Below are 20,312 nucleotides of genomic sequence, written 5' to 3' on the forward strand. Positions count from 1 at the left end.
TAATATGGAAGTACTACCTCCTGACAGAATTAGTTCTGGGATTATTAAACTGTTTAGTTCGTCAGAGTATGATTTAAAATCCTTTAAAAAACAAACAAACCCCACAACCAAAACAACAGAACAGCCCCCACCCTACCCCACCTACAGAACTGGCAGTCTGGGCAGTAGTTACAGGAATTCCTTTAAGCAAGACTCCTAAAAGTGAATCTTAGCACTTCTTCAGCCAACACTCGGGCCTTTTTCTTCAAAACACACTGAAAAACTCCAAGTCCACCACTTAATACGGAACTACAAAGCTGCTTCATCCATCAGTGATCAAGCCAAGAGCATCTGAATTAGTCTTGATCCAGCATTTCTTGGAAGGTACACAGTGCACAAAGATGCCAGGTGGTGACCAGTGGAGTATGTCCTTAAATTTTGGTTTATCCCTTTGCCTTCTAGCAGTTAGAGCAAGCTGGGCTCTGCTCACGCTGCGAGTGACAAAGGAATACATAATTTTAAGGCAGATCCTCTACCTGGGTGTCTCCATAAAGTACACTTTTTTTCCCCTACTGGAGTTTGTGTGGCTCTTTTTCAACAGGATCCGATTGATGTCTCTAGGCTTTTCTAATCACACTGAATTTGCTCTCGTTTAGCTTCCCATCTCTGCTTCCTACAGGCAACGCTTTCTAATTCACTTGAAGAAACAAGAACAAAATGCATGAGGACATCTAGACACAAATTTCAAATGACACCACAGAAAACAGTTGAAGCAGAACACATTTTCAAAGTAATTTTTACTGTGTGCTGCTACTAAAAAGGTGTTCTGCAAACCAGTACTACTTTCTGCTTCAGTCTTTGCAACAGTCAATCTGCACAAGCTGCTAAACTTTTGGACTGGAGCTACGTAAAACAAGCTGATTCTTTATTTGTCCCTTCTGCTCTTCCTGCCCCACGCCCTGGAATGTTGGAGAATGTTGGACCCTCTTTTTCCCTCCACATCTTTCAGCAAGCCCACCCTCTGCTCAACTCCCCAGGCTAACACTCCCAGTAGAGGCAGTGGAATATTTAGGGCTGCAAATAGATGTAAAGGTGGCAGCTGAAGTGGCAGGAAAGGGGCAGTTGGTCATTTCTGTCCCCACATCCATCACCCACGCTGCACTCTGCTCTATACGCATCTAGTAAAGGGCCCAGTTCTTCCCCACTTGAAAAACAAGCTAGTCAAAATTAGACTCAGTCCAGTTATATGATGAGGTCGTTTTGGTTTTGCCCCCCCCCCTCCTTCTGTTTTGAAAAAGTGCTGCTAGTGTGGTGGTTTACCTACCGCACTGTCAAGTTTTAGGTTTAAATCTATTCTAATACTGTTGATCTCAAATTTAATCTCTTGTGCTTTGCAGTTTAGGAGTGAGTTTACCTTGGATTTCATGGCTTTCTGCAGTGATGAGGTTTCAAACATGTACAACTCTGTTTAACCATTTTGAAGGTATTATGTTAGGCGCTATTCAGCAAATCAGGATGACCTTCTACTAATCCTCTTACATTTTGTTACTCATTGCATCTCCATTACATAAAGCTGGAGATTAGAAAATCCAGTATGTGGATTTACTATAAATCATAACTAGAAATCCTCTAACAGTTTTGTGTACATAAAGCAATAAGTCTGCTTTGTCAGGCACATTCCACACAGCATTCTAAGTCATTTGCATTCATTCATTTTCATAGTTCTGTGATAACTCTCTAGTTGATAAATTCTCTTGCTGGGAAGTTCAGAGATTATTCTGACCTTTGCTAGAAAATGTGTGTCTGCAGGTAGCTTTTTACTGCAGCTTCAGCTTCACTTCTCGAGAATCACAGGAGTAACTAAGAAGGAGGCATTGGAGAATGACTGTACTTTGTGTTTCTCTGTATATTCACAACTTGGGCATTAACAGGTCATTCTTAATTAAGGCAGAGTCCTGCCAAACCAAGCATTGAAGGTCTGCGGAAACACAGAATACTGAATGCTAGGGTCTAGATTAGCATGGAGGAGAACAGCTCAAAAGCCGTTCTCTTGCCAGTCCCACTTGAACTCGAGAAGTTCTCGAGATGTACATCTCGAACTCAAGGGCTTTTTACTGTCTCCTCAGCGCAGAACAAAATGTTGCATCTTGCCGCATGCCAGATGTGGAGCTGTGTGACAAGAACTCTAGCCTACATTCTACATGGAACGCCCGCAATATAAAAAAAAATGATAAGCGGCATTCCAAAATTTATACAGTATAAATTGCTTAGTAAGGTTTTGTTCAAACTCCTCCTTTCTTAGTATCTAGTAATAGACAGAATACTATCAGGTAGTATGGAGACAGCAGTAAAAAGCTGTTTACAACTCTAATTCTTCTCATAAGCTTCTGGGCTCCTGCAGTGAGATGCTGAAGTTGAGCAAAGGGAAAAGGCACAATGTGTGGGAAGAGACTGGGGATATACTTCTAAAAATGGGTGTTGTGAATGAACTAGAGAAGGATCTAGGCTAAGCAGAGGATGAAAAGGAAAGGGTTGGAACAGTGAAGAAAGTTGAAGAGAATATTATCCCTCTGGGGTTGTCAACAGTTAAAGGGTGCTATTTGAGTCACTGTGTTCATAAAATCTGTGCCAGCAAGGCATCTGTTGAGACCTGTTAGAGACAGCTGACGTGTAAGGAACTTCAGACAAATCCTCAAGTGTCTGCGACCAGCTCATCTATGAAATTTCTATTTGCTTCTGAGAGCTACAGAACACCTTGTAACTAATTCAGAGTAAACTCAGCTAGTTGCCCAGCTGCAAAAAGATTCCCATTTAAGAACTGGAAGGGGATAGAAACGTACTCTGAATGCAAGCAGCATGTCTACACGGTGGTGCCGACGCCTGCTATCTGGTGGAACTGGAAGGAGTTAGGCAGTGCCCCGTGACGCCGGCAAAGACACACTTGGACGCATACGTACCGCTCTCTCTGCTGCACAGCACGTGTCTTCTAGCTCCAAGGTTCACGCTTAATACTCGCTATCTTAGACTCATCTGTCGGCTTCCATGAGAGAAAGGGGCAGATACCTCTTATTAAATGAGTTGGTTTCACCATAATACGTCAATGCAGAGTGTGACATCATACCCGTGACGTGAACAGGGATCTCTGTTCCCATACCAAACGACTGCAGAGCTTGTGCTGTGACTGCAGGCACGTTCAGTCTGGCTGTACAGCCAGTGTGCACAGGAGAGCTGTACTCCTAACATTACATACAGCCTTATTGTATCAGTTAATTAAAAAAAGGTACTACTTAGTGAAGTAGTTGGCACTGAACCTGAAATGACTGAAATAAGCCTGTCTTAAGGCCAGAAATGATACCTTTCAAGGCAACCTGCCGTGTCCCTGAGCGTGCCACTGCAGACGTGGCCTGCCGTATGACTGGTTTTGATCACCACCCGACAGAATGAGGTGGCTGCTCCACCGCAGAGAAGACTGAGGGTTAATTATAGCCTGGCAGCTTTTTTTTAGGGACAGTTGACAGTGCCCTGCTGGTCACGTGGAGCCAAACCCACGCTAAATATACTGCACTAAGCAGTGTGACGTAGCTGCGGGGATTCTTCACATAAACTCAGCTGACAGAACTCTATCGGGAGCTGACACAAGAAGGCCCGTATACATGGAAACATGTGCTGCAGGCTGTCCATCATGTTCTTACCTCTGGGAACACAGCCATTCACTCATCTGTCCTCTAAAACACACGAATTCCTAGGAGGATGCAGCCGCACTACCACACCTAGAGAGTGGATACCATCTGCCATGCAATTATATCAAATTTCTTTTTGCAAAGCATATTAAACCCCCCCACTCTGTGCCACTTACTCGAGCGACGCTGCAAACAATCACACGTTCTGGAATATTTTTTGCAATCTACTTTTCTAAAATCAGTACATCTTCCAGTGTAAGTCCTGTTGCCCACACACCCTGCTTCAGTTCAGCAGTAGTAGAGGACACACAGGCTAAACTTCCAATCAGATAGTACTGCAAAAAACTGCATGGCTAGACTTCTGTAGGAAGAGATCCTGAAAACCGAATGGTGTAACTCCAGTAGCTTTTTGGTCTGCCTGTATCCATAGGAGAACTCTAATTTTAAGTTGCCATACTGTTTTGACCCAAATGTGCAGAGAATTGAGGGTTTAAAGTTTTCCATAAGCTTTTTTACTTAAGGAAGGAGCCAAGACTAAGAGGTGGTTCATGAAAGTGTGTGTTGTTGATCAGTTGAATAGATAGATCTACAGAATGTCAGTTTTCTTGATTTCTATTTCAAATCAATAGTTTTAATTTTAGGGTTATATTTGTTGTATACAAAACACATTCTAGTATTGCTTAAGGAAGTAAAAACTTTCCTCAAATGTTTATGAAATTGAGGTAGGAAGGTGTTTTCATGTGTATTTATCTGGTACCTCAAGTCCTATCTAACTTCAGTGGGTGTTGAACAGAATCTTTATGCTATATTGCACACTTTAAAAGCTGTTGCTTTATTTAGCATGTTTCACAAACTGCAAATGTTGTATGCCCGAGGCAAATGCATGCGTCATTCCAGAAGGTGCTGGTTGGAGACATGTAATGTGTGCTACACACGACTCGTTTTGTCAGGCATTTATAAAACTCAATACTGTCAAGCAGCTTCAGAATCCCTCTATGTATGAAATTAATTAGAAAAATTGCTCAGTCATCTTTCTCTGCTACAGTGATGGATAGTCCTTAACTGTATAAGCTGTGCAGACTTTATGGTGCAGAGACTGCTGCTTAAAAGAGCTAATTAACCCCACACTTCTCTTTGGAGGCTCTGTCAGTGTCTTTGTTGAAAGCCTGAGCTTTAAAGAGGGTTGCCTGTAACAGTTAGTTTGTTTCATCCCAAGGTGTAGTTTTCTGCCCATCTGCCCAGATTCATTAAATCTTTATTTAAAGGTCACTTTCTTGCTGGTTCTACCATAGTTGGTGGGTAAAATGTTCTTGTCTTCATCTCCTGTTATTTGACAAGAATTTGCCTGTCATCTGTTCCTTTCCTTCAGAATGGCAGTGGACATTTTCACTGAAACCCAGTAATGCTTGCCACTTTCTGGTTAAATACAGGTAACTTTACCCTTTAAACAATTCCACGGAAGTGATATGAACTGCTTGAATGTCAGGAGGAAGTTAGAATAAACACTCTCATTCTCCCTGGAGTCATCCCTAAGCAGGGCTTAGAAATGATGCTGGTGAAGCAAACATGTGGCCCTATCCAGGAGGCACAAATTAGCCAGTTTCCAGAGTAATTTTGTTACCTGTATTAAAGCCTGATTTACTGAACTTGCAGCTCTGTACCCAACCCAGCGTCCTCTCGTAAGCTCTGCACATTCACCAGTCACAACTGAATATACACACACTTGTTGGTTAAAGTTATAAATACACTCCTACATTCATTTTTCCTCCAGGATAAACAGTTCTATGGAATACAGTTCTCCACTCCCTCCTTGGTTTCTCACATCACCTTGCTCTGACAGAGCCACCTACACCAAGATTAACACCTAGTTTCCCAACGCTTCAAACTGTGCGTGGCCTGACTGCAGATCAGGACCTTGGGCAAAACGTTCAGTCTGAGGGCGAAGGGGCAGCTAACAGCTGTTTACAGCAACAGTTCCCTTCAGTTAAAGGACATGAAAAGAGATACAAAGGGTTTATGCACTTTTGCCTACCTTTTTAGTGGGGGTGCTGTCAAGGCGCATGAGCACTTTCCATTTGACCACAGTAAGTAAAGCAGATGGAGCAAATTGCGGAAGGAATGTTCTAAACTAACACAAATACTAAAATGAAATTTATGCAGTATAAAACTCATGATGATGCAACTAGGCAGGCATCCAAAAATATTAACCATTACCTTTATGGCTCCGGCTGCTAACTGAAAAGTGACTAAATATGCAAGATAAATGATACTGTTTTTAATAGGCACTCTGATAATTTATAAATAGTTCCTTATGTCAACATATGTAGTAGTTGTGAATGAAACTGGGTATTTAAAGTTAGTGCTGTTAAAGGAAAACTGAAAGTCACTTCCTGGTTGAGTGAACTGTAACTTCTTGGTTTAGTCCAGTCAGTAGTTATGTCTGTCTTCTTCTCTGACACAGACAGTTTTATCTCTGACCTGGAATACCAGCCATCAGGTTCAACAGAGAAATGGACTCAACATTCAGCACTCATGTCCAACTCCTATGTGGAAAATCTAGAGGGTGAGTCTGCTTACTGAAATGCTTCAATGTTTGAAATTGGAGCACGAAGGAAAGGGGAAAAGTGTTTTGATAGTCTTAACATCTACAAGTGAAAAGTGCTATGTAGTACTTAAGTACACTATACTTAATAATTGGACACCTGTGTGTTCGGTGTGTTCTGAAATAGTTGGGAATTCAGAAGTGGTGAACCAGCTGTACACTCATTCAGTAAAAACCTCCAGCTAAAGTACATATAGCTGCCACAGAACTTCCTGAGTGCTGTAGGATCCAGTAAAACAGAGAAGAGGATATGAAAATCTGCAGCCAAATATGGTCAAGGTTGTAGAGTGGCCAGATCAGTTAACTCTGAGAAGTTTAGCATGCTTCTCCTTTTTTAAAAAGATGAAGCAATGTCAATTTAAATAGATGGAATAGCGGCGTGCGCTGCCAGCCTAAGTATTAGGAATACAGATTTCGTAAATAGATTTCTAGTTGCGTGGGCACTGTAATGGGGAAAGATCATCTAGATTTATTTTAAGATGCTTTCAGCCTCTTTATTTCACATACAAACAAGATAATTATGCACTGTGACTCCTGAACAGTAACAGTATTAGAAAGTGACGCATGATATATTGGTCGTGTTTGTGTTCATACTCATCCTTAAGCGTTTTTCACTTTCTTACAAACATGTCTAAAATGCCAAAGAACTATACTGTCCCTTGTTTGTTTATATATGTGTGTGTATAAACACATGACACACTTTACTTTCCCCATGGGTTTTTAAAGGGGAACGCCTGTAAGTGTACAGTAGATTTGAGATCGTTAACAATAAAGTAACCAAGCCCTGTATAGAGCCTTAATAAAACTCACACAATTAGTCTGTAGACTGATCCTGTTTGCCCACAAAGCTAAAATAAATCACGATGTTGGTCTTCTACCATCTTTCAAAAAAACTAGTTCTGCTTTCCTTACATACTAATAACATTGTGATAAGGTGAGCAGCTACTACTCAGAGCGGCAAAACTTGGGAAAACAATTTCTATACACGAAGCTGCCATTTCTGTGTCTTGACACAGCTAATTGGTTAGCGAACTACCAGTTATGGCTTAGATGATGCCTGTGTTCTAGGCTGTATCCTCTACCTAGTAGGTACAGAATAACTGTTGAACAGCAGGAGTTCTTGAAAAAAAAACAAAAACTCAGTAATAAAATAATCTCCAGAACCCAGTATCATCAACTGAAGAGCGACTCACAGGTTGGCAAACTCCAAACTTAGACTTATGGAGTGTGCACCGACAGGTCCCGTTGTAAAAGAGCACACAAATGGAAAACCAGACCCAGAGAAAAATATGCTTATGCACGAATGCTAGCATTGGGGAAACACAGCATTTTTAAAAATCAAAATAATGGGTATTTTATGTATTTGGTGTAAGGGAGAGTCAGTGTGGAACTAATACAAGAGTTTACACAGGAAGTTAGAATGCTTAGTGCCAAATCAGACACGCTGACTGTATCAACTCTGAGTACAGAATGCTTACAGATTGAACTTCCAGGCTTAAATTAGGAAGACGACAGCTTCTAAATCATACTGCTGAACAGGAGAGCAACCGTAACGAGTGTGCTGCCGGAGATCAGCAATCCGCAAAGGCAGTAAATGCACTAATGGAATGTTTGAGTCATCCTTTATAGAACGTACGTGTGATGACTGCTTCATGGAGCACTAAGTCATGAGAAGAACCCACAAGGGGAAACATCTCTTTATTTGGTCCAAAGCAGCGTACAGGAACTGCTTCCAAAAATGTAACAATTTAAAAAAAATCTTTCTTTTTGTAGCAGTTTCAGCCTTGCAGGCTGTGACAAACTTCAGAAGGGGAACTACAGAAAAACAAGAAAACTTACTTAAGACAAAAGACGTGGTCAAAAGGGTAAAATATTTGCAAGCAGTCTGCAAGCTGTTTGTGTAAGTTCAGAGTAAGTGTGCAACTCCTGTTCAGCAAGAGAGACTACAGCTGCTTCCAAGTGCAGAAGACAAAAGAATTTTAAAATTATTTGGTTAAATGTGTGACCTGGCCAACAGGTGCCAACTCAGGAATTCAGTTATAATCAGATAAATGAACGTAAAGGCTTTTGTATTGATGCTCACAGTTGAGGAACTAGAGATTCTCATATCAAAGTCCTTTGAAAAAGGGACACGTTGCAGTACCTATCACAAGTTGAAGTGTCAGTAAAAAGGCTTCAAAACAGAGACAGTGACAATTCACCTCACAGGCAACAGCCCCGAGAGAGTCAGCACCAGTTGCACAATTAACTGTAATGCATAACTTCTTCCTGCTCCTGGATTGGGAGCCAGGGGACTGGAAGTTGGTAAGTGTGACGCTGCTGCTGCTCAGCTCTTTAGGGCAGTGAAAACCAAAAACTGTCTAGAAACTGCTACATGAAGACCTTGTGATTAAAGAGAATCTGTTTGCTCAAGGAGTGGAAACTGGGGTAAGGGAAGGAAAAAAACCCTGCCCTAATTCTATACATACAGTGACATGCTCTCCAACTGCTCTCATTTATAACTGTCTTGAATTTAAAATGGACAATTCTATGAAAACTTGCTCAGTAGTGTTAAAAGTAGTTCTAATTAGGGTGAATAAATGCTAGGAATAATTAGGAAACCAGCAGAAAACCGTAACAGATGCAGGTATATAGATCTGTAATGTGCTTACATCTTGTCCTTGCAGTCGTAAAAGAGTTGGATGCATACATGTTGTTTTGTGGGGTGTTTTGGTCAAGGACGACTAGCATGGCCAAAGATTTGGAATAGAAGTTCTGTTGAATAGAAAACCGGAACAGATGCGGGTATATAGATAGATCTGTAATGTGCTTACATCTTGTCCTTGCAGTCGTAAAAGAGTTGGATGCATACATGTTGTTTTGTGGGGTGTTTTGGTCAAGGACGACTAGCATGGCCAAAGATTTGGAATAGAAGTTCTGTTGAATCAGGTAGGACTCTCCAGCCAGAAAAATGAATGAGGCTATGCTAAGGATAATAAAAGGAATGGGTGCACGGAAACAAAAACACTTCTTGGGAGAGAAAAATAATAGAAGTGTCCACCAAGTAATCATGCAGCAAGTTCAACAGCTCTATAAAACATTGCTACAGATACACACAGTTAAGCTTTGGAACTTACTGTCTCAGAGCGCTGCGGATGACAGAATTTTGCACAGACCTAATAGACCCCAGGGAAAAAGGCCAACTGGGACCATTCATCAAAAGGTGCTTCTATGGACAAACACATTTTGGAGGCTGGTGGAACATCCTGGGGAAGGATCAAGATGTGTTTTTCCTAGGTCTCTGCCCATTACATACCTACTGGTTTGTACTCTGACCCGGTTTGCTTGTAGTTCTCCATGGTGCTTTTTCAGGCAGTATTTTTGATCTTCAAAAATCTAAAATACCTGTTAACTGCCTAGTAGAGAGATTCTCTTGTCCTATAGAAAGTACAGGTGCTGATTACCAGCTTCTTGCAAGGGAAAAGAGATTACTTGCAGTATTCCCAGAAAGGCCTTCAGGTTCAGGCCTTTGCACTCCAGTACAAAATATTTGTGTCTCGGCCTTCACAGGGAAAGGGGGAATTAAGTACAGAGCGATTTCACTGCATGCTACTATTTGGTTGGCATTTGATTTAAAAAGATAATGCCTTTACTTCTGATGTTAGAACTTTAAACACCTATCTTTGAGATCATGCTACACCTCAATGTGTTTTTATTCTAATATAAAATATTCAGTAAGGTGGTACAGGTATACAGGCTGACTGATAAATTATGGATTGGTCTCACACTGAGAGAAAAGTTAAGGTGACATTGCAGAATTGGTTAAATAAACCAGTGGGGAGAAAACATAGATCTTAAATATACCAGAGCACCAGTTCCTCTTTTAAGAAGTTGTTACTCTAAATTTGTAACTTTTTTTTTTTAATTTATCCAAAACACTCGGCAAGTTATTACTAAAACCACCAGTTTTCATGATGCTGTTGTGCTTCATACCCCAACAGCTTTGTTCTGTTCAAACCAGCTAACGTGGGTAAGTTTTTGTAGGTGAGAGTGTCTCCTGGGAGGCTGGCCAGCGCTGCCCACAGGACACGTCTCTGTTGGAACAGCTGATAAGATTACTGCCCATACACAGCTGTATGTGTCACTCGCTGCACAAATGGCTGAGCTGTTCAACCTAATTTTAGTTTATCTTAAAACTCTGGATTGCAAATTGCAACAGTTTTAAGAGATCTTCATGGACAGTCTGGCTGTTGATGCAGCAAATGGCTGGAGCAGTAGCTTTATCAGCTGTCCCAGTGCAAGTCTTCAGTGACCAAGAAGGCAGAGCCCTCAGGCAGAGCGTTCAGGACAGGGGGAGTGGGGAAGAGGCCTCCAAGGAGCCGTGGCCCAGTTCTCTGTCCATCACCATGGCTCCGCTGTCTTTCCCGTGTGCAGTCAGTAGGGACTTAAAAAGGCAAACAGAACGCTATGTGCAATCAAAACAGTAGGAACAACCCAGTAAAACAATATGTGGTTGCTCTTGTTTTACAAGCTTGACAGCAGATCCGGAAGTCAGAGCTAGTTATCTGTTCTGCTGGTACTGATGTTAGCCTGCTGCTTAATTTGGTTGAGAGGTCACAGGGGCTTGAGCCTCCAGCTGACTGTCAGTGCTTTTCCACTGCAGCATGTTCATGCTTTTTTGATGCAGCACAGAAGGGGAAGAACAAAGCCCCAAAAAATAAAATCAAACCCACAAAAATCTTTGCCATACAACACTACGGTATCACCCGTATTGACAGGTCCAATCTAATCTGTCTGTAGCCCAGGGTTTTCTCCCCACCATGTTAAATTGTGTTTTGCACAATCTATTTTTAACTATTAGTATACATATACCAGCCAACTTACACTGTGTATAAATACTAGGGAAGAAAAAGGAGAAACTATGTTGCAAATAAAGTAACAGCTGAAATTATGAGATCTGGGATAGCTGCCAAAGAGGTCAATTAAATAGACATAAGAAAGTTTCTAAAATAATTTCCATTTCACTGCCTGATCAAAAAAAAAAAAGGCAGCTTAGCATTTTGCATTGAATTGAATTTTGATCCGTGCCATACCTGACAAACAACTTTTTGAGATGTGGTTACCACTTCTGTAGCAGGGGATTGTGCCACCCCTCTCTTTTGATCTCATCCAGCCATTATTTCAAGATTAGGAACCTGGATAGTTAGCCCATAAAACATTTGATAACACTTTTGATGTTACCCACTCAGTTGACACTGATCATCCGAAACAACTGTAGGTGATCCGTAGGTACCGAGTACTAAATTTAGCTAGAGCTCTAAGCATTTAGTTTGTAGAGTATTTCTGGTTCCTCATCTCTTGACAGTAGAGGTGCAGGGTCTGGGATTGTCAGTCAGATCAGAGGACCTGGCACCAAAGAGGCAGTGATTTTAAGGGGGATGGGGAGTGGGAAGATGGTGGTAGACTTTGAAGAGTCACGGCCCTACTCACATTACTGCTCGCCTCCAGCCCAAGTCCCATGGCTTTCTTCAGAGAAGCAACAGAAGTATAAACTACACAGCACAAACGAACCTGGCAGGCAGACCATAGCGAACCTCAGCAACACACCAGAGATCCATCTCACTGCATCCTGAACAAGCTCTGCCGCCTTCCCCCAGGAACTTGTGCTGAAGGAGGGAAGGAACTTCTATAACAATAAGTTCATGTAGTAAAGAAGCCATGTGTCTTGGTTTCCCAGGATCTAGTTGCTGACTGGATCGCTTCTAAGGTTCAGCAAAAAAATCTTTCCAGCTGTATTTCTAGGACAGCATAGCCCACATACCCCATAGTCAAAAACTGGAAAGGTGGGATAAAGTGTTCTCTGCAAGCACAGGAAAGAAGTTTCCTTTTGTTTGTAAAGCATCACCAGTACAGCCTGAGCTCAGTCCTTTCTCTGGATAACTCCCTCTTCCAGTTTGTCATCTGAGAACTTGGATTTTGCTAGACAATATTGTAGAAAGCCTGTGTTTCTGCTCAATAATTACATTTTCAGTTTTAATCACAGACCACTGAATGGTGTGTGACTGACCCTGTGGAAGAAGGCAGTGTGTCCTGCATTCCAATACTAACCTTTGGATTTCTCTTTTAGTATTTATTTTCTCCATCACAGATTAATACAAAAAGGAAAACACCATATGATTTCACCTTCAGTCTTGTATGTTTCTATGCAGGATTTTAACTCTTCTTACTGACTACATGATTTACATTTAAACTTCTTTAATTTACACCAGTTCACTGTCAGAAAGACAGGTTAGTTACGATAATGCTGGTAAACACAGGATGTCCTATGTATAAAGCCAAATGCTTCCCACCTTGGCTACATGCAGGCACCTCATCATGCTGCCTTAAAGCCGAGTTGTACAGCTCCTCAGTGTTCCAAAGGACTTTCAGGCTGCCTAATTTTGCTAAATATTCATTATGGCTTCTGTACAACGTTTTTTTCCATGCTTTAAAAGACCAGCTGTCTCTAGAGAAGCTGCTTTCCTGATTTAAACACCCATTTCTCCATCATGCTAGCCTGCGTGCTGCGTTGGTACACCCCACTCATCCCTTCCACCGCTCACACGTGTGTTGGGCAGAGCGGTCCGGCCAAGGGCCCGTGCCACATGTCACTGGTTACCGCACTGCTCCCTGTCTGGCCCTGCCCAGCTATCTCCAAGCTGGCAGCCAGCCTACGGCGTAGCAGAAGGTTAGAGCACTTTGATGGCAGCATCTGGCTTCTGCAGGCTCTGCTTTCCTTGAAGCACTTCTACCATCATCTGTACATAACCTAAATCAACGTACAGTCTTCCAGAGCCTGCAAGCATCCCCCCTCTGTTGATTTGCTGGCAGATTTCCAGGCAGCTGAAATGGGCACTCTTGAAAAGCATAAAATGGGGAGAGGTGTTGGTCTGTGAAAACGTGAAAACACACCTTTGCAGACACAGCACAAAACAGATCCTGGCCTTGTGTTTAGGCTTGCATAGTGCTCTGACAGAACACCGGTTTAGATACTTCTTATTTAAAACAAACACAAAAACCCCCAAACACAACATGCATAAAATCACTCTGGCAAGTTACAACTACTCCACTCCAATTTTCTGTTGGGAAGAAGACAAGGTGCTGTATTTCCCTCAGAAATGGTAGATGTTTCAAATGCAAATCCATATAAGCCAGATAATTCTTGATCCCAAAAGTGTTGCCAAACAAGTTCTCCACCAGCAGATTGAAAGGTATGACAGAGCTACCACACTGAGCTATAAAACAGCTTCTTGTATACAAATCCATGATTGTTTTGAAACAACACACCACAAACTAACCTGTAACTTGAATTTAATACTCTGTATAAGGAGTTACATAGAACTTTGGCAGAGAGAACACCACGTGACCAGCTATTGTGTTCACAGTGCAGTCAGGTTTAAGGAAAACGTCATGCCACGTGGCTACATGCTGTTCCGTTCAGCACCTTTGCCCGTGGGAGCTATGGCACGCTGCAGCCGTGTAGGCCAATTTGTTCTGATGCTGCCAGTACACACACTGACCTATCAAAACTCAAAGGAAGGAGCTGTCTAATAATCTCGGAATATGAAGGGTATTTTTATTTATTGTACCACTCCATGCATTAGCGGTACCGAGCAGCTGCAGGGTTTGCACAAGGAACCTGCTGAGCAGGAAACAGTAGCTAAGAGCTGTTGGAGGTCCTGCAGTTCGAGCGAGCTAACGCGCGCCTGACAGAAACCATTCTCAGTGAACATCCACGTTTTATTTTTAAAAAGTCTTGGTTTTTAACAGCTGTTTTTTTGAAGCCCAGTACATTGCAAGCCTTGTCATGCTCGAGGGAATTGGCTGTTACATCGCTCCTCCGACTGTTTGAACCTTTGGGCTGCGATGCTGTGTTTTTAACACACTGTCCGTGCATTCACACATTGCCTTCGACTGCCTTTACTCACAGGTGCATGACATAAGGCAATTCTAAAGCTTTCCCAAGTAAACAAAAAAAATATAGACAACACTTGGTTTCAGAGTGGGGTTTTTACATACACTGCACATACTTCAGAGCATTCACAACGTTACTACCCTTTCTTTCAGACCCACCTATGCTACTGCTGCAGCAAAAGGCAACGCTCAGACTGTTCGACACTCTCTAAACAGAAAGAGCAATTCACACTGCCTGTAGATTGATTTTGTTGTGCTTCCATCAGACAGGAACGGTTAGTTGGAAGCTAAGAAATTAAGGAAACATCAAGAAGGGTGGTGAAGTACATCAGTATTGTTCTGTAAAGTTACCCAGTGGAGAACAATAGAGCAAAAGCCTAGGCTCCAAATCCGTTTTCTGCAGAAGCTTACTGGAGGGGGTTGGGGCGGGGAGAAGAGTCTTGTTTGTACTAGGAATGGTCCTTACTCAAGTAAGGGATCCCATTAAATGTATTTCTGGAAGGTCCAAACAAACTCATGTCAGAGGCTTTTCTATGACATAATTCAGCATACTCAAAGTCTTGCTGAAGAAGAGATACTGTATGCCAACCATGGAAAACAACACAATTGACTGCCTCTTCTAACTATTCAATAATAATTTATATTTGGGTTATCCCCTAATATTTATCATAAATTTGTCATTACTATTTACTGTGATATTTTTCATCTCCACTTAAAATATTACTCAGTTTTCTTAGTTAAACTTACTATGGCCCGTTTTGTAAAATGGACATTTATATCACTGCATTTATGCTTATCCATTAAAAGAATTATTTTTTTTCACCTTCCATCCTCAATTGTACTGCAGTCAGTTATCTAGGCTTTAGAGTAATTAATTATTATTGATAACTAAATTATTATTATCAATAAGTGCTACTTTGTCCTATGGACAGCGGTGTCCTTCACTTGTAAATAGTAGCAGTTGGCTCATCCTTACTGAATTCAACACACACAGACACACAAACTGACATGACCCGCCTATCAGTCACTTAATTCTTCACTGGAGAAACGCTGACGGATAACTAAGGAAGATTTTGTTACTGCAGTTTCAGAAATGCGAGTATTCAGAAAACTGGCCCATTAAACAGGTATAGTATTAAAAAAGAATACTCTGTTAACCCAAATCCAAGTTCTGAGGAAGTTCTATAAGTAGCCTGAAAGAGCCAAGAGTTTATTTGTTGTGCCCGTAACACCCCTGAACAGGAGGATTTCTGTGGGGAAATCTGTGCTAAACTGACCCACGCTGTGCCTTTCAGTTACCTGCTTGTCATGAGCAGCCATGGGCTCATTTTCAAGTGGTTCAGGGATTCTCCCACAGAGAAACCAGGACTTGTTTTTTGTGCCCCTCCCTCCCCCCCAGCTGTTACTGAAGTTAGGGTCCTCATTCATCTTCTGTTAATTAACTGCATCAAGGCTTAGCACTGAAATATTTCTTTTTAAGAGGGATACACTGATGGGTTCTACCTTTTGGAAAGCATTAAAAGAGTCACTTTTTTTTTTTTTGTAGTGAATGAGATCATAGGAAGAGATATGTCACAGATCTCAGTGTCACATGGAACAACAGCGGCCAGCCAGTCTGCACGTGCATGTCCTGGATCTCTGGAGACACGAATATCTGATGGAATCCAGTAACGGATAAGCTGACAACTAAACATCCATGAAAACTCAACAGTTTCTCTATTTTTCGTCCTCTTCCTCTTTAGACTTACTGTGCTTCCAACTCTGTGGCCTTTATGAACTGGAACAGTGGATCCTTGCAGAGCCCCTTTAGCGGGTTACATTTTTGATGCAGAGACAGAGCATTTTAATTATAGTTCCTCAGATGCTGTAAAGAGACTTCTTAAAACGGACACACAGAATCTACACCAGATATTTTAACTGTTTTGAAGTTACAAACAAGCTTTGCTTTTTGCATTTAAGTAGAATACTTTTATATTGTAAGTGCTTCAGATGTGTGGAGATGTTAGTTTGCTCTTATAATAGTCACAGTACTGAATGTGGAAAAAGATTTCATACACATCTGCAGTGTGCTGCTTTCCCTTAGAGATAGCATAGTTTGTAACTGGTGATTTGTAACACCTTTTGGTCATTTTGGAAAGCCTTTAAAGCTTCTGTTGTTTAATTTTTTTTTTAATACGATCTTCCAGTGGCGAATCATGCCTGTCACCTGAAGCCAATGCCGCGGAAGCCATTGTGTATACCAATACTGTAGTGTTTTCTTTCTTAGATTCATAGGAAGCAAAGCCAAATGTAGATCTGCACTTGTTTATAAACTGAAAATGTTACTTGATAGGCTGCAAAAAGACCATTCCATCATGAAAGTGTTGGGATAGAAATGACATTCCAAAATCTAGCTTTTATAACTTTGTGGATAATCTTCCTGTTCTTTATTAGCACAGGCTCCTTCTTGAAATAGCTTTTTCGTAGATTTGTAATCAAATTTGAGCAGTAGGATTTTAAAGAACAGCAACATCAAAGCCATGTTAGATACAGGAGCAATTTTAATATTTCCTGAGGATCTAAGTGTTCCTATTATCCCTACAGAATACGGTTTTGAAATCCCCGATTCAGTGGCATTCAAGTTTTCCATGCAATAAACCATCTGATCGCATCTGTATCTTTAATATGCTGTATGCCTGACCATGCCACTTGCAAGTCCTGAGGAGATGGCAATTACAGTTCCTTAAATTTAAGCTGTTTGTAAGCGTCAGTTCAGTAATAAGTTATTTACTGTGAATTAGGTGGTATAATTTGCCCATGTTTGATTGTAAACGTGCAAACCGAAGCTACCAAAGACTTACACAAGATTGCTGTGCTCTAAGGATGCATTTCCCTTACCCACATAACCCGGTAAGTTTGAAACGTGGTTTAGACGGTTATTAAAAGCATCAGGCCTCTGTGATCAGAAACCTAGGTGAGGATCTGAAACGGGCTGCTCAGGCCACAAACACTTCCCACCCCCAGAAGACACTGTCGTTTACACAGCTTTCGGCTACGGAGCACACAGGGTACAGCAATCACAGCAACGTAAGACCAGAAATACACTGAACCTCAAAACACTTACGATATTAGTTTTAGTTCCTCGTTTGAGGAACCCAGGATGTTCTAGCGAAATCTAAGAGCAAATACACTCAAAAAATTTTGAAATATTGAAAGTGTACTTGCATTGAAACTAGTTCAGTCAACTGGGGACATTTCTGTTGTTTGACACCCGTGGAGCACATACCTCTTTCTGTAGAAAATTACTACAGACTGTTAAATTACAGTAAAACGCTCTTAAAGTGGATATACCGTTGCGGACTTGTAATACTAGGTTCTGCTGATGTTGCATTTTGGCAGACAGTCATGGGGAATACTTTCCATCGAGCCTTCTGCAGGCTGAGTACCCCTAGATACCCCTGCTCTCATCACCCCTACAGTCAGCATCCAAGCACCACCACCATTTCAGTAGCTGTAATCGCACCCGTCTAACAGCCGAATCACGGGCTTTTTAAAAGAGCGTGCGTTAAGGGGGTGAAAACGTAGCTGTTGATCACGTACTTCCTTTTAAGAGTGCAGCCTAAGGCTGCTATCCTGATGTTTCAGTTATTCCAAACATGGTAAGTGCAAGGCCGCTATGTGCGTGCTGGGAATCTTAAGCATCCTTTTTGTGAATGTATTGTTAGTGGTGCAAATCCTTAAATTTGCAGGGAAAAAAAAAAGGGCAGGGCTATAATCTGAAAAGTGTGACATTGTTGTCAGCGATGGTGCTTTACTCTGTCCTCATTTATGTTAAAGATACGAGAAAAGGATTCACATGCTCAGAAATACATCTATTTATGGGTTTAACACGTTAAAAAAACCCAACCAACCCAAAAAAAAACCCACCCCACCCAACACTGTAAACTATGTAATTGTCTTCAGACTGCGTGCTGGTGGCACGGCGTGTTCCAGTTTTCATTCATGTATCGGGTCTTTTGCATTAACCACTGTTTGTAGGAGAATTCTGACTTAAAAGCTTTCATACTGTATGGGATTTCCGCTCCTTTATCCTACCGGTACAGGCTCTCCTTGCAAGTTCTCCAAGTAGCTGGAATTCACACTGTACCTAAAATATAGGAGCCCAAACAATGCGGAGTTGCTATGCACTAAATTTTCTGATGCCTTTAAATACCTTGATGCCTGTAGACATAGAGACGCTTTCCTATTTAAAAATTAAATTTTAAAAATATAGCTTTGGATACTAAAGCAGTTTTGTATTTGCCTTGTAAAAGCTTCAGTACAAGGGTCTTAATTTTATTTTAGCTTGTGTGATAACGTAGGTAAAGACTGTTAATCTTGTATAATTTTAGTGATATAAAAAGCACACAATCTCTATTGGACTATGCAAATTTAATTAAACAACAGAACCCGGCAACTGTTGATATTTTGTTGGCATCCACTTCCTTGCCCTTAAGCCCTTTCTTCTCCCTGAGGACTTTTCCAAAACTTTTTAATAATTTAGATTATCCTGAAGGAAAGCCTTAATGATGAAGTAGCTTTTCTATAAGGAAGGTCAAAGATCAATGTTAAAAAATTAAGGGGTAGCACATTAATCCGGGGGAGGGTGATCTCTGAAGTTACCATAAACTAGCAATCTGAATTTCTGTAGTTAAACACTTATGTTATCAGGGGAACTGCCGTCCTTTTTAAACCAAAGAATGAAAATAACGTGACAGTTTTGTTCTGACACAAAAGCTTTGAAACTCTATTTTTGATACTCATAATGGATGTCATTCCTTGAGGTTCGGAAATCGTTCAAATTGAAGTTTTATATTTAAAAATGTGGGACAATAAAGATTAAGTTCTAGATGTTTACAGAGCCTTGTATTGTAATTTCATGTACATTTTGTATTTTAAACATTTTTGTAAGTTATGATTGCAGTGCTACTTGCAGAAATAAAGGGAAAAACTTGCATTTAGGCTCTTAAATCATAGTGTTCAAATAAATAAAAAGAATGCAGATGCGTTGTGATTTCTTTAAAGGGCAGACCCAAAGGCAGCCTCCCTGTTTGCCATGCCGTGGTAACCGTCTACGCTCGGGTGTGACATCTGATATTCCCCCAGACACACAGCAATGTGGAAGCAATATGGTAAGAGGTTGGGGCTCAGCTTGGAGCCAGCAACAGTGAGTCTATACGTACGTCAGGAGCGACGAGCAGCGCTGACAGCACCGGTTTGTACAACGGCGAGTTCATACTTGCAAGTGTCAGTGTTTTGATTCGACGATCACAGGATTATTCTGAGAAAGTATTCTAGAAATTATTATTCGGGAAGCACGTCATAAAGAGTAATTTCCATTCCCAGAAGGGTATTATCCTAGACGAGATGCAGCTAAACGGTTTCAGAAATAGATGTAAAATCCTGCAAAGTCTCAATTATTTGCCAAATCTTGGCTGATCAAGCAGTACTGAGGGCAAGGCCTTTGGGAATGGTACCATAGATTCCAGTCCTCAAACCTACATCTCGGTGACATCAGTGCTACTGAGAAGATTTTTATCTGCCTTGCGGTTTTGTTACAGGGTCTCTTACTCATCTGTGGAATCCCAAGGCCTATTAAGGTCTGTAGTTGTTCCCAGCTCAGTGCTGGAGCAAGAGCTCTGGCCTCTGGTTAACAGCACACACCTGCCCAGGAGAAAGAGCAGCAATCACACAGGGATCTCCTCCTCACTTTGCACAGGGAGAACACGGGCCAGTCTAGGATTAGCCCCTTACTTAAAATGCATGTCCTGACCAATTACCTTCACCGATGGTTTTTTATCTACAAATATAGCAGAAACGGGTAGCTACAGTGCCAGTAACTGCATGCAAAGTCATTACATCAGTTTCACTAAAAATAGCACCAGCAGTTCCTCATTTTCTAATGTGATTACCCAGTGTCTAACAAGCATATGCCAGCACTAGCAATAATCCACGGAGCAGCTGCCCATACTTCACTGTCCACTCAAGTCTCCTCTCAGACGCAAACAGGCTGAAGGCTGAGCTCTAAGGTGGACAGGAGAGGTGGAAGGCTGTGCAGTCATGGCAGGCATTGAAAGCTGAGCATGGCCAGCCCTGAGCAC

General features: G+C 41.5%; 1 protein-coding gene across 1 annotated transcript in view; it reads left to right on the plus strand.

The window, feature by feature from the left end:
* The window catches only part of LOC104504159 (nuclear factor of activated T-cells, cytoplasmic 3-like), a gene marked incomplete at its 5' end in the record, with an annotated part of 52,263 nt that extends 36,072 nt beyond the window's left edge, over positions 1–16,191 (plus strand). The window contains 3 exon segments of the mRNA XM_010147726.1: positions 6,121–6,187; positions 6,189–6,222; positions 15,740–16,191. Of these exon segments, the coding sequence (XP_010146028.1) occupies positions 6,121–6,187; positions 6,189–6,219 (98 nt within the window).
* Between the last annotated feature and the right edge of the window lie 4,121 nt (positions 16,192–20,312).

Source organism: Eurypyga helias, unplaced genomic scaffold, assembly GCF_000690775.1.
Source record: "Eurypyga helias isolate BGI_N326 unplaced genomic scaffold, ASM69077v1 scaffold19232, whole genome shotgun sequence".
Classification (NCBI taxonomy): domain Eukaryota; kingdom Metazoa; phylum Chordata; class Aves; order Eurypygiformes; family Eurypygidae; genus Eurypyga; species Eurypyga helias.